The sequence below is a fragment of the Heliconius melpomene genome, chromosome 7 (assembly GCF_056956725.1).
Source record: "Heliconius melpomene rosina isolate 202511_hmr_F chromosome 7, ASM5695672v1, whole genome shotgun sequence".
Classification (NCBI taxonomy): Eukaryota; Metazoa; Arthropoda; class Insecta; order Lepidoptera; family Nymphalidae; genus Heliconius; species Heliconius melpomene.
The window spans coordinates 14,494,404-14,509,827 of NC_140395.1; the positions used below are offsets into that span (position 1 = coordinate 14,494,404).

At 38.3% G+C, this 15,424-nt stretch overlaps 1 protein-coding gene and 1 non-coding gene across 3 annotated transcripts; both read right to left on the reverse strand.

Moving 5' to 3' along the window:
* Positions 1 to 485: 485 nt before the first annotated feature.
* Positions 486 to 556, reverse strand: TRNAV-GAC (transfer RNA valine (anticodon GAC)). The gene has a single exon. It is a non-coding gene; the product is annotated as a tRNA-Val (tRNA).
* Positions 557 to 5,831: 5,275 nt separating this feature from the next.
* Positions 5,832 to 13,509, reverse strand: LOC146537978 (NAD(P)H oxidoreductase RTN4IP1, mitochondrial). 2 transcript variants are annotated; one of them, XM_085188193.1, is made up of 5 exons: positions 13,333 to 13,509; positions 7,073 to 7,255; positions 6,782 to 6,990; positions 6,127 to 6,705; positions 5,832 to 6,055 (listed from the first exon to the last, which is right to left on the reverse strand). In XM_085188193.1, exons 2-5 carry the CDS (start codon positions 7,251 to 7,253, stop codon positions 5,915 to 5,917), a joined length of 1,110 nt encoding a protein of 369 aa, XP_085044319.1. In that variant the 5' UTR covers positions 7,254 to 7,255; positions 13,333 to 13,509; the 3' UTR covers positions 5,832 to 5,914. The 2 variants fall into 2 exon arrangements, with proteins under 2 accessions (XP_085044319.1, XP_085044320.1); XM_085188194.1 differs by lacking the exon at positions 13,333 to 13,509 and adding an exon at positions 10,440 to 10,567.
* Positions 13,510 to 15,424: the final 1,915 nt, after the last annotated feature.

Consider the following 15,424-nt stretch of genomic DNA (forward strand, 5'->3'; position numbering starts at 1 on the left):
AGTGTACTATCATCATCTCTCGAGATAAAATCTTTTGCTTTGGGACAGGATTTCTTCGAATTCTTTCTCTTACTGCTTCGATATCCTTTCACGTAGGAGGTATCTGTCAATAACCCGGTAGCAATTGGCTCCGTAGTCCAAGCCTACTTTACGTAATGCAATGACAGCAATTCGATTCTCTTTATCACCCCGCTCCATTTTAATATTACAAAATATTTCACAATATTGGCGCGAAAGTAAGAAAACACCATTAACAATTGTATAAAATTACAGATTTTAAGTTCAAAAATAATATTTAGTTTTTTTTTTATCGTAATATAACTTATGGCCAGACTAAGTATAAATACAACTTCATAAAAACAATATCTGTGTTGTTCTTGTTACGCAAAAGAAGGGCAAAGAAATACTTTTTAACCGACTTCCGTAAGGAGGAGGTGCCCCAAAGTATGTCATTTGGAAAGCCTGTGGAGGAAAATTAAATAGAATGCATCAGCCGGGAATCGAACCCGGGCCGCCCGCGTGTCAGGCGACCATTCTACCACTGAACTACCGATGCGTGTAAGGCAGGCGGGCGCGGCGGACGCATGGCGAGTGGCGAGCCGTTTCGCAGCAAGGATTTTTTGATATTGTAACAACTTCTAAAGTACTTATTAAAATGACAAACAGTAAAAGACAGTTTTGATCTACATTAAATGGCCAACGTAACTAATATACTTATTTATATGCTGAGAGTAAGGGATAAGTGAAACTTGACTCGATACAGCTGATGTGTGAATCGTTATGCGTAGCGTGATGCGTTAATAATTAAATGCGTTTTCCTGTAAAACTAATCGCAATTTCGAAATAGTGTAAAAAGCAAATTTTATCTTCGTTTAAAGTAGAAAATTAATAAAGTATTTTAAAGGATAAGGATTAATACCATTATGGAAAAATATGACTCACAATAAAAAATATATTGAAATTATTATTTTTAGACAGAAAAATGATCACTACACGTTATAGGATAAGTTTGCGGCCCGCGCTCACGTCGTCTCCCCTTAAATCGGTAAAGCCGTTTCTGAAAATTGAAACGTTTTCCAAAATGGATGAATGGTCACCAAATTACGTTTCCTAAAATATTAGTAAATAAATCCAATATTCTTATTATTGGATGCCATACAAATATATGGACTCCTTTACAATTCATTTCAAACTAAAATTCATTTTGTTACGAAATAGATGTAAAAATACCAATATTTTAGTGGCGTGTTTAAATCTGGTAATTATTCTGGGCTAAAAAAGCTAACGATCGCTAGAAAATTTTTTGAATACCAAATAATATACTGGGGTAAATAAAAAAAAATATATTTTTGCTTTCTATTATTCTTTTTAGTGTCTCTCTGTCCATGTCAGTCAAAAATATTAAATGTACAGACAAAATATTTTTACTGTTTCATTTAGAGATAAGAATGTTGGTCGTTTTTCAAAATTTAAAAAATGCCTAATGAATTTAAAAAATGCCTAAAATATGGTTTCTTGGCATGCATTGTGATAATTATTGGTACTATTGGTGGTGGTGGTGGTGGAGTATCTACTTATTACCAGAGTGTGTTCGATCCCCACTCGAGGAGATGAAATGTTTATTTACATTTATATTTTCATTTCTTCGCTCTTAATTAATTTAATAAATTTTATTTAATTTAGTTTGCATAGTAAAAACTATATATATATGAGTATATGTATAATCGTATTATGTCAATGACTCTCAAGCAATATAGCTTTTTATACATTTACAAAATTATAAAAACATTTTTTATTTAATTTTGCCATTGTTAAAAGATATAAGTAATACATTTAAGTAAATAGTTTGTAAGTTTACTATAAAAAGAAGTCTATAGGTAGTTCTATTACTAACACATCCAACATCCGCCTGCTATTAATACCCGAAAGTTCTATCATTTAAAAAATTAAGACATTGTCAAAGACTGCTGAAAACTGAAACGAAAAATACACATATGTACCAAATATACCTAATATTTGTTATATGGCAGTATTTTTATGGAAACAAATATGTTGCAAGTTATTATTCACGTTAAATTAACTTACGTAAACAGAATATTTACGCTTCAATAAAATATGAGTTTTCCCTAATTAGGTTTCACATTATAATATGTTGGACACAAAGATATATGTGTAAACATTAGCATTCATTATTTTGTCTCGCAATTAAGTAACCTATTGATGTAATATCTTCACATACGTTCAATGGTAACTACTGCTTCAACTTCAACAAATTAAATTGGATTCAAATACAATCAATTTGAGAAACATTATTTTTTAAAATTTCTTTGTTTTGTGGGTTTCTGTTGGTAACTGTTAAAGTGTTCTCTTAATATTTTTTCTTCCTCAGGGCAAAAAGATATTTGAGATGCTCGCAAGATACTAATTAAGTGTAAGTTACGAATCCGTGCATCAATCAATCTGTTAAATTCCTTTACGTAATATTCGCGGAAAATAGGCGGTAATAGATTATCTATATATATAAAAGGACTTGTCCTCACTGACTGAGGTAAGACGCACGCACAGCCGTAACCGCTGTGCGTAGAAACGTGAAATTTAGACAGATGTTTACTTCTGTAATCTGGACATCCACTAAGAAGGGATTTTGAAAAATGTTAACCCTAAAGGGGTGAGATAGGGGTTGAAAGTTTGTATGGAAAAAAAATTAAACCGGCACTGATTTTTATAAAATTTGTAATTTAGATTTTTAAAAGTATTTAATTGAACACGTGTTTCATCGTTTTCTAGAATTCTCTCCCTAAGGGTGCAAATAAGGGGTTGAAAGTTTGTATGGAAACATCTTTAAAACGCCACGGATTATTATAAAATTTTAAATTTAGACTCTTAAAAATATTTAATGGAACATGTGTTTCACGGTTTTCTAGAATTCACCGCTAAGGGTGCAAATAAAGGGTTGAAAGTTTGTATGGAAAAATCTTTAAATCGCCACCGATTTTTATAAAATTTGAAATTTAGACTTAATATTTTATAATTATTATTTATTACATGTTTCGTGGTTTTTTAGAATTCACCCCTAAGTACGCAAGCGAAGCTGCGCGCGTCCGCTAGTATTATATAATGTACAAGTAATTTCTAAATACTAAATTAAACATGATATTCAAATGTTCATTATGGTGAACTATGTAGTTAAATTGGGAGTAGGGGATGCCAGGGTAATGAGAGCGGTCGGGCAATGAGAGCTATGGTGATTTCACGGAATGCAGGTCCATTCGCGCAATCGTGAGCACACAGCTGTTTCCGTCAACCACCGACAAACTTTGCCTGACGCGTTCGAGTCATTAGTGCCATTTGTTTAGTCACGGGGGACGATTGTGTGTTTTTCGCTACACGCTGAAAAAAAATTGCTATTTTCCTTATACTTAGTACTTTAAAGAAGCGACATAATTTAGGGGAAGCTAAATAGTTTTATACCTGTTGATGATTATAATAACAAAAGATCTCATTTAAAGTACGATTTGTTATTTTTATATTTAATAATAGTTTAATAGGCTCTCATTAGCCGCACTTGTCGGGTAATGGTATAGTCTATCAAGGTATGAGTTCCTAATAAAAAATTAGAAAAGTTTTGAGAAATATGATTTCTATCAACATTTTCCCTTAGTAGGCTCTCATTACCCTGTTCTCCCCTAATTACCTCAAACAATACTTACTATTTATCTATGCTTACTTAGTTAATTTACATTTGCTTAGTTTAGTAAAAATAAAGAGATAATATAAGTAAGTATACATATATGTAGGTGACACGGGCGACCGGGCAGCGGGCAGCGCGCAACGGACACGCGCGCGCCTCACGAGGGCGCCGGGATGCTGCAGAACAGAGATCGCTGAACTCGACTTCGACGTGACCTCGGTAACATTCAGCATTGGAACATTTCATTATCACGGCCGACATCGTGATTGTAGTAATTACTTACTTTTACAAAGTAAACATTCTGATACGTTCGATTTTATTTTTAAAGTTATTAAATCATTTATGAGACATGGTATGCCCACATTTATGATATATCTATACTTATAATAAAAAAAATACAAACTTGTTTAATTTCAACCGGAAGTTTCAACTATCCTTGAAGTGTACTCTTTCAAATAAAAAAAGAATCATCGAAATCGGTCGCGACATTAAGTTATTCGTTCCTTTGTCGCGCACATATCGAATGCAAATTTAAGACATATTATGTGATTTTCTCATAGCTAGCTTTCAAATAAAAAAAAAACATCATCGAAACAAAATCGATTTACCCAGTGAAAACATAAAAAACAAATAAAAACACTAACAAGTAAAGCTCAATATTCTACAACAGTATGCTATTAGACCGAGATTAGCCCCTAGACCTACGTCATTTTAGCAAAGCTGAAATTTTGAGGATTAATAGTCTAATATATAGTTAAGATTATATGCATACTCTCTAACTTGAAAGTGGGGACCTTTCGGAGATAGCGCCAAGTTAAGGTTACGTGAGCCTTTACTCCTGCCAGACGTCAAATGCCGTTAAACTCATAAGCACCCCGACCAGTCCGATGTCTTAATCATCTTCCCAGACAGAGATATACCGTTATTTTGCGCTACCTCTGAAACGTCTCCACTTTCGAGTTAGTGAGTAGGCACACTGTCATCTGTCATCTACATATTAGACTGATACTTCTCAAAATTTCATTTCTTTGCTAAATTGACGTAGGCTATAGGTACGTTGACGTAGGTAGGTAGTCTAGCAATTCTGGGATCTTGGGCTATATGTATTAGGAAGAAAATAAAAAAATATAGTAAATGTATAATATCTATTAAATGACATGCAGGATAACTGCCAGTAAACTAAGTAGGTAAAATAATTAAATTGTACCATGGACATTGAAAAGAGCAACTGTTGAGATTGCCGGCTCTTCTTAGCAGAACTGTCTTCCGAGCCAGAGTCGGGTGGTAGCGACATGTTTATCAACGATTAAATAGTACTCATAATAGTCTATTTGAATAAAGAATATTTTCAGATTTGTCTACAAATAGAAATGCAGGCATCTACTACCCATGTATTGTAGTGATTGCCTCATTGAATTTAATTATTAATTGATAGTAACGACTTAGTAGAACAATAGCTGAAATAAAAACTGTAAGTTGTTAAGATTAGAACAAGTATTATTGTTTGCAAATAGCGGAAGATCGTACTCACGCAATAAATGTTTCGAATAGGGTTAGTAAAGCTATGGCTACATAATAAGAAATTAATGTTTTACTTCTTTTTAAGGTTCCCTATCTCAAAAGGTGAAAACGGAGCCCTTATGACTTTGTTGTCCGTCTGTTATTTTTTGTGGGGGAGCGTCGTTCTTAACAAACGGCGTTTTATTTTACAACAATAAGTTTATTATTTATTTTGTTTGAAAAAAAAAACTTTTTTTTTTGGGGAAGCAGTTAAAACTGTGTTAGGTAGTTCAGAAGAAGACTTAGAAAGGCACTGATGGAGGCGGAGGGCGACACTTTCATTTTACTCTATTTATAGATTAGTAGTTTTCGATGAACGACCTTTTCTATGAAATACAATTGTAATTCAAGGTCACTCGAGTAGTTCTTTGCATACATTAACGGCGTAAGGGTAGGGCGCAGTTCAGCTCTAATCAAGTTCCTGTTGGACGAGGTTCTTGCTTTAAATGTCTCCAAGCAATTTAATTTCTGATCACGTTGTGAAATATTTACTAGAAACATAAACTATTATAAGTTCATTTATCGAGGGAAGATTACTCAACTAATGAGCACACAGGTATGAAGTATTAAAAGTAATGTCTGTTCATATGCCTATATTTAATTGCTCTTTTAAAGATTTAATAAAATTATACTTCTAAAGTAATTCATCAATGCGGTAGTAAATCATGTTTCCTCGTGACCTTCGTCAGGCGTGTCGTCGGTGAAGTCGAGCAGCAGCTTCCCCCGCGCACCTCCTGCCGCCGCGCGCTCGTACGCCGCCGCGCCCGAGCGCCACCCGTACGCGCGCTCCACGTTCACCGCCAGCTGCAACACAGCGCCCGTCAATACTCTGTGCGCCCAGCGGACCGCACGCCCGCCCGCGCTCCCGCACCTACCTGCCCGTGCTCTGCCAGCCGCCGCAGCAGCTCGATGTCTGCGGCGCACGGCGCAAAGAACGCCCAGCGCACGTGTCCTCCCGCATTGCGCGCCGCCGCGCTGTGCGCCGCCAGCGCCGCCGCCGCCCACAGCGCGCCGCCCGCCAACCCGAGCGCGTCCGTCTCGCGCAACAGCGGCGAGCTAAGCGTCACGTAGCGGGCGAACCGCCAACGCCGCGCGCCCGCCGCCGCGCCTCCCAGCCCCGCGCAGTCCAGCACCGCCGCGTACGGCCCGCTCTCCAGCAGAAGGCGCTCGTAACCGGCCGCGTGGCGGTCAAGCGCGGCCGCTGCACCGAGCGCCGTGGCGCGTCCGCACAGCTCGCCGGCGCAGCCCACCACTACGTGCGCGCCGCGCTGCACCAGCAGCTGCAGCGCCGCCTGTCCTACGCCACCCAGCCCCAGCAGCAGCACGCGCGCGCCCCGCGCTGATTCAGCGCCCGCGCGCATCCCCGCCGCACGCAACGCCGCACACGCCGTCAGCGCCGCGTACAACGCGCCGCCCGCCTGCAGGTCGCTGAGGGCGTGCGGCGCCGGGCCCACCTGCCGGGCGTCAACGGTGTACGTTATAGACGGTCTACAGGAGGGAGGTACACGAGCCCTAGCGGATCATAGTTACCCAGTGGTCCTTGACAAGCACGTACTGCGCATGCGCGCCGGCGCGGTGAGGCGGTACCACGCCCCACACGCGCTGCCCGCGCCGCAGCCGCGAGTTCGCGCCCGCCGCCTCCACCTCGCCCACGAAGTCCCTCCCTACCACGAGAGGGAACTCTACGTCTGACCCCTCAAGTTTTCGTAAGGCATTTAGAATCCGAGCTCCATATCCACCTACGAAATTAGTAAGTTTATAAAGATATCCAAACATAACAGCTTATCTAGCCTCCATGGCAGGAAAATAAATGCAAGTTACCGATCATGGCAACGTCCAGGGGGTTGAGCGAAGCGGCGCGCACGCGCACAAGCACGTCGCCGGGCGCGCGCAGGGCGGGCACGCGCGCGCTCTCTAGGCGCAGCTCACCAGCGCCGTACGCATGAACCCGCCACGCCTGCATGCGCGCGCCCACCACCACTCCTCCCCGCAATCCAGACATTACTAGAAAAGATCAACATATGGATAATTACATACTTATTTCTTATGTATAGAAAATATTGCTATAGTAGCTGCTTATGTCAGGTGGTATAATAATAAGATAGGTAAAGTGCTTGGCAGCCTTTTGTCTGGTGGCAACAAGGTGCTTACGGTACTTTTAACGGTTGGGTTATACTTATGCCGCTTCTTGCCTATACTTTTGACATTCTAAGATGGACACAGACTGAATTAGACATACTGAATTCACTAGTGTGCGACCGAGACGAAGTTTTCAGCTGAAACTGAACTGAAAGGAAAGATTTCGTGGAAACTGGTTTTGTAGTGTACAATTATAAAAGAAGTTATCAGGACAAGGAACTCTTTTTCTTTCTGGCATTAATCCCGGCTTTTTCCAGAGTCTGCTTTCCAACCCAACTTACTTCACTTTGCACGGTCTTCATTTTTTATTTTTATATTGTTTGTAAAAGTTTCACTAGCTGTTGTTACAATGATACTTATAATACTAACACATCCAATAAAAAATGGAACTTAATTGTACAACTATATAAAGGTAAACACAGCGTGCAATCATATAATTGTTTTACTTAAATCTAATGTTTATTAAAATAAATGTTAGCGTCCTCGGTGGTTAGACAATGGGCTCTCATGTCGAGCACCACGGCATCTAACCAGCGCTTCCTTGGCCGTCCGGGAGGTCTCACACCAACGACTGATATAGCAAGGCACTTGCATCCTACGTAGTTGTTAGGCTGGTAACGTGGCACAACTAAGGCGACGCTCTTGGACTTTATCCGCTACATCTCCAAGATTACCTCGAATGAATGCGTTACATATCCGGTCAGATCGCGTTACGCCACACATCCTTCTCAGCATCTTCATTTGCGAGACGTTAAGACGTTAAGCCACACCAGTGACCTCCCGCCATTTAACCCAGGCAGAGCTTATAAAGCCCATCGATGACAATATCTATAGCCGCTATAGATATCGTGATCGATGGGCTATCCAACATAACAATAATTTCTCTAATAGAACCAATAACTCCCAATATATGAATAGAGCCTTCAACAAAAGAAAATTTTAATACTTATGACATTACTTAGTATAGATTATCAAATTTTATACTGTAAACAATAATACATTCATTCATCAATAGCCAGCTCTTGGTTTATCTAGAGGATCACCGATTGATTAATGACCGTCAATATGGCTTCCGCCATGGTCGCTCAACCGGTGATCTTCTGGTTTACCTAACCCACCATTGGGCTGCGGCTATCGAAAGCAAGGGAGAGGGCCTGGCAGTTAGTTTGGACATGGCGAAGGCCTTTGATCGAGTGTGACATGGGGCGCTCCTTGCTAAACTTCCATCCTATGGGCTTTCCGAGAATTTATGCAGGTGGATCGCCAGCTTTCTTACTGGGCGCAGCATCAAGGTCGCTGTCGACGGTTTTTGCTCCAATCAAATGCCCGTGAACGCAGGCGTTCCCCAAGGCTGCATGCTGTCCCCCACGCTGTTTCTTCTGCATATCAATGACATGCTGGAGGATTCTAGCATTCATTGCTATGCAGATGATAGCACGGTGGACGCTGTTTACTACGGCCACGCAAGTCTTTCTCGGGAAAACGCTGAACAGTGCCGAAATAAACTTGTGTCTTCTGTTGAGGCATCCCTCGAGAATGTCTCTTCATGGGGTGAAAAGAACCTGGTCCAATTTAACCCCCTGAAGACACAAGTTTGCGCGTTAACCACAAAAAAAAACCCCTTTTATCGTATCGCCAGTCTTTCAGAACACTCCCCTTTCAGCCGCGCCCAGTATCAGCATATTGGGCCTTAATGTTTCGAGTGACTGCCAGTATCGCGATCATCTGGAAAGCAAGGCCAAGTTGGCCTCGAAGAAACTGGGGGTCATCAATAGAGCGAGACGGTACTTCACGCCAAAACACCGATTGGCCCTATATAGGGCCCCGGTTCGGCCACACATGGAGTACTGTTCTCATCTCTGGGCTGGTGCACCCCAGTATCAGCTTGACCCATTTGATCGCATACAACGTAGAGCTGTTCGAATCATTAAGGACCCAGTAAGCTGTGAAAGGCTTGACACTTTGGATCTGCGTAGAGACGTCTCCTCGCTGTGCGTTCGCTATCGCATTTATCATGGTGAGTGTTCTGAAGAACTGTTTGACCTGTTACCTGCCGCCGAATTTTCTAACCGCACAGCACGTCACAAACTTAAATATCATCCACACCATCTGGATACGTGGCACTCCACTACTTATATATAATATGCTTTTTGGCAGAGCCTGTGCTTTGCCACCTTTTTAAATTTGTTCAGTGATAAATTAACCACGTCGTTTGGAAGTTTGTTATAAAAGCTTTTATACTTTGACCTACGAATGAGTGAGACACTTTATGGAGCCTAGAGAAGGGCACAGCAAGCTTATTTTTATTTCTTAAATTATGTTGATGGAGGTCACTGTTTTTATTAAATTTATTAATATTTCTATGCACATATACTAAGTTGTCGTAAATATATTGGGAGTGTAGTGTGAGGATGTTAAAGTCTTTGAATTTATTCCTTAGTGACTCCCGTGGACCCATTTTATAGACTGCTCGGACAGCCCGTTTTTGGAGCATAAAAATGGTATCTATGTCAGTGGCACTGCCCCAAAGTAACAGGCCGTAAGACATAATGCTATGAAAATAGCTGAAGTATACTAAACGCGCGGTGTCAACATCGGTCAGTTGACGAATCTTACGGACAGCATACGCTGCCGAATAAAGTTTCTATATGCGGACCCCATTGTAACTTAGCATCTAATGTTATACCTAAGAAAACAGTTTCATTAACTACTTTAAGTTCCTCATTGTTCATCAAAACCCTGGTTTCTACTTGTTGCACATTCTTAGTAAAGAACCTGATACATTTAGTTTTACTACTATTTAAAAGCAAGTTATTGGCACTAAACCAGTCTAATATCCTAGAAAGAGCATTGTTTACATCGTCAATTCCCAAATGCCGTCTATTAACCTTAAAAACTAAAGATGCAAACAACACTATTTCACAGATATCTCTCATAAGGTGAGGTAAGTCATTAATGTACAAAAGGAACAAAAACGGACCCGAATAGAGCCTTGTGGCACCCCCAATGCTACAGGTGACCCGTGTGATAGTTTCCCGTTGACATTTACCTTTTGAATCCGATCACTTAAATAAGAAGTGAGAAGATCCAAAGCAATGCCTCTTATACCATAGTGGTGTAGCTTCCTGATAAGAGTTTTATGCTGCACACAATCAAATGCTTTGGATAAGTCACAAAACACCCCAAAGGCATCACGTGACTCCTCCCAAGCCGCGAATACACTCTCTAATAATTTGACCCCAGCATCATATGTTGACCTTCCACGAGTGAAACCAAATTGACCTGTGTGCAGTAATTTATTTTTTTAAAATAAGTAAGACTGACTGAGTATCAGCTTTTCGAAAATTTTACTAAACGTAGGTAGTACTGAAATCGGTCTGAAATTTGTGGACTCTTGCGTACTACCTGATTTAAACAATGGAGTTATTTTACTATATTTCATCAAATCAGGAAACACTCCACAATCAATACATCTATTAAAAATTGTAACTAAATCAGGGATCAAAATATCAATTAAAGAATTTATGATATTAACTGAGACACCCCACAAGTCGGCTGTCTTTTTCATACTAATTGATTTGAAAGCTACACTAATGTCTGAATAATTTACATGACGGAAAACGAAACCATTATAAAATTCGGGAACATTGTCTTTAATTAACGATTCTGCAATAGTGGTGGAAGAACCTAAATCGTTTGTTAGACTGACTGGGAAAGTAGAGAAAAACTTTTCAAATGCAATGACCACTTCCAAATCGGAATCAACAATGTGACCATCAATACTAAGTTTAAAATTAGAATCTTTCACCTTTCTCCCAGTCTCGGCATTAACAACCTTCCAAGTGGCTTCAATTTTATTACTACTATTTCTGATTTTTGTTTTAATAAATAAAGATTTTGCAATTTTGCAAACACTTTTGAAAATTTTAGAGTAAGATTTTAAGTACTCTTTAAACTCCTCACCACTATTAAACTGTTTTTCATAATATAACATATACAGCGTCTCCCTACTCTTATAAATACCTGCTGTGGCCCAGTCACCAAAGATAGGACTATCAGTAATTGGGATGGGGGATATCTCTTTGGGAGTAAATATTGAATGAAATTTATTAATAAAAGAGTAAAAAAAAGAATTGTACGAAGAATTGGGAGGTAAAGTTATATCTAGAACTAGTAAATTAGTTAGTAAAGCAACTCTCATACGTTCCAAACGACTAGCTGTGACAGGTACAAAAGCAATTTTTTTCTTAGCCACCTGTTTTTTCTTACTATAGAATTCTACTAGCTGACCAGAGTGGTCAGAATCCAATTTATTAATAATGCTTTTGTAGCATGGAATAATGTCAGTAAATATGTTATCTATACAAGTACTAGTCGTAGGAGTTATTCTCGTTGGCTCCATAAATAAATTAAGTAAATTGTGTGACTTAAAAAGACTTAATAAATTAATGGTGGTACTTAAACTTTCCAAAATATTAACATTAAAGTCCCCACACACTAACAAAGGCTTACCCGACTTGGTAAGTTTTGCTTAAGGCCTCATCCATTACTTCTAAAAATAATTTTAAATTGGTGGAGGGAGGTCTGTATACACATATAACAATGAATTGCTCTAGTTGAACACACGCTAATTCGATAGAACATTCTACAGAAAGGGACACAATATCTTTCCGTTCCTTGAACTTAAGGTTCTTGTTTAATATAATAAGCAACCCCCCGTGTATTGTGTTGATTCTGCAGAATGAGCTTCCTACCCGGTGGTTTCTGAAATTAAACATGAGCTGGTTCACCTTTAACCAATGTTCAGTAATACACATAATATTAATTTCCTCCGAGTTCATGAATAATTCCAGCTCTAGCTGCTTGCCCCTCGTCAAGCAATGGATATTCTGATGAACTAGTCTAATAGACTTAACAAGAAACAAGAGCAAATCAAAACAAAGAAAAAGATACTTTAATAAAAAATAAATAATGCTACTGTTGGTGGTCCACATAGCAATAAAGGGCACTTGGGCTGGTGGCAGCTTAATGGTAAAAAAAAGTAAAAGTCTCTTTGATAGAGATTTTGATGTCAATTACTTCTGCTTGTATATATTTATTTATAACTTATGTGTATTTAATTAAATTTATTAAACATTTTTTAGGCATCATTATCATCCCTTCACAGAGCCATTAGAATAGAACCATCCTTCACCATTAAAACACAAAGCCTTCACCATTAGAATAGAAGCAAGACAAAAGTTATGGTATTTAAAGAGAGAAAATGCAATGAATGAAATGGTCCTTCCAATAAGCATATTTAGCAAAGATGGAAGAAATGAAATGAATGTGGTGAGGTGTATTGTTCTCTGGAATAGAAGTAAATGCATCTTAGCAAAGAGTTTGATTAATGACTTTGCTAGTCAAAAGCAGGTAATGTCTATTTTAAAATTTTTGCAATAATTTTTACCAAAATCTAATGTTACAACTTATATATAGTTATTATAGTTTTGAAGTAATAAAAAATTGTATATCTACTCTACCAAGTTCTGAAATCTGAAATTATTTTGACCATTTTAAAGGGCCTCAATTCCTAAACTGCACCAGGCAGCAAATACCCTAACTACGTCACTGACTATTTATCTTTATTATTTTTAAATATTAATAGAATTAAAAATATATGTTTGTTTGTCAATTAAGGCCTTACTGAAAATGCCACTGGTAGTGGGTTCGATCCCCACTCGAGGAAATAAAATGTTTAATATTTTTATATCTTCGCTCTGGTGTCGTGTTCCGCCACTCAACACGCAATGCTTCCAGTTATTTCAGATTGTTTATTAGCATTCTTATTTGGTTGTAAAATATTTTAAATAACATTAACTTCCCTAACTTGCATAATGATACTTTATATCGATTATTAAATAATCATTTAGAATGGACAGTATTATTTAGTAGACTCTTACCTTTCGTTCACTATATACAATAATAATAACAAATATTTAGATCTATATACGCTATTTATTTAACAAAATTAAAATGTTATTTATTGTTGAAAATTGACATTTGAATGTTGACATTTTTTTTCTACTTTTTTCATGACGAGCTAAGCGACCGCCGACCACAGATTAGAAAACAACTGATTAGTATTTTATTATGGTAAGGCGTAAGGTGTAGTTTTCAAAAGCATAATAGGGTGATCATAAATAGTACCATTAGTAACATACTTTAAAATGAATGTTAATATATATTAACATATTTATTCTAATTAAAATATATTTTACTTTAAAACTATTAACTAATTATTATATAAGAATAATATAAAAATGTCGAATGTAAAGTCCACACTCTCACGAGGCGCCCCCTAGAAGCTCTCGGCACCTAAATAAATGCTGTTTAAATTATTTAAGAAAATTAAAAATGACAAAAAAATAAAAGAAAAATTGTTGTTTGCTCTATTACAGACGTTGGATTCAGTTATAAAAGACTGTTTTTAATAATCTTTGGTTTATTATCAATAACTTTGTTGTACTGGTAAATAAAACATAGCTTTCATTTTTTTCGTCGAATTTTCTTTTTAGGAGTGTGGTTACGTTTTTTAAAGATAACTTTAATTTTTCTCGACGTCTGATGGTGCATTCTTTTTTGGTGTAATTGACACTTTAATACTTCCGTTCTTTTGAAAAATAGCGTATTGCGATAATCGCGAAGACATTTGTTACGACCGACTTAATTTCCATACTATTCAGAAACATTGGTACGTCCCGGTGGCATGTTTTGTGACACCGCGATACATAAGTGAAAAACGAGACAGCCCCGTTCAAAACGTCTGGACGTCTGATCACCTTACGCATAAGTATACCATATATGCATGTATCCTGCATGAAGCAGGGTAGGTAGAGACAGATTAGTATTAGAACGCTTTCCACTTTTCGCTGTATTTCGGAGTCATTATGTGGTGAGTACTGGAACTCAATACTCCACTTTACCTAGACAACAGAGCGAAGAACTGAAAATATTAGGTATTTGATTTTCTTGAGTGGGAATCGAACCTATAATCTGTCGCGCTTACATTCACACGCTTGTGCTTCTGTGTCACAACTGACCTGTTGAGGCGAATGAGTTGTCATTATCCTACAAATAGTATAGTGATATTTTCTAACTTGTGATGATATTATGATCATGAGGGACATAATACCTAAAAGTGATTCAGGCAAATAATAATATTTACAACCTTAATCCGACATGTCGAAACAACACAACATTTACTATCATCCCAAATCTTATATTTTTGGATTTAATGATTTTTTTCAGTATTAAGTTCAGTTCTTAGTTTAAGTTGTTGAGAGCGTGCCAGTCGAACACTATTATCACTATATTATATTTACATATAAGTATATTATATTCATTATATAATAATAACTTCGCCAATGTCACGTTGTTTTTTTTGTATTATAATATTGCTTGAAACTGTATTAATCGGACATAGCATTAAATGCGACTTGTCGAATAATAACGGTTGCCTTAGACCCACATCATTAAGCAAGATCTACCCCCCGGCTGACATAGCGCCTCCTAAGGTTAGCCGTGAGGTGGCATGTTCTGTGGAAAAATCACGTCAGGCAAAGATCCTCGGCATATAGTCTATAACTACACCGCACCTTGTGCCCGCTTGGAAAGTCGCCACAGTTTTATAAAATTTACCACTGCTTTAGTTTGTGATCCGAGTCGTGCTAGGGTATGGCTATGGTAGACAAACCACCCGTGATCTCCAGACTTTGTCCCTCCAAAGAGTGCTTACCCGCAGGTCACAATCGATGTCGATGCAAAGAACACCTCGGATAATAGGGATACGCTCTGAACTATCAATCAATCAATCAACCTGCGACTGTGGCGCCAGCCCACAAGCCATGGCACACTTACTCTCCTCAGTCTCCTCACTCTTGCTCCAATGTCGGTTAATAAGTGTTGACACGAAGCTTGAATCTGTCAAATACAAATGACAATTGAATTTCAAATGACAAAGTGTCAATTTTCAATTTCATGAAATGAAATTCA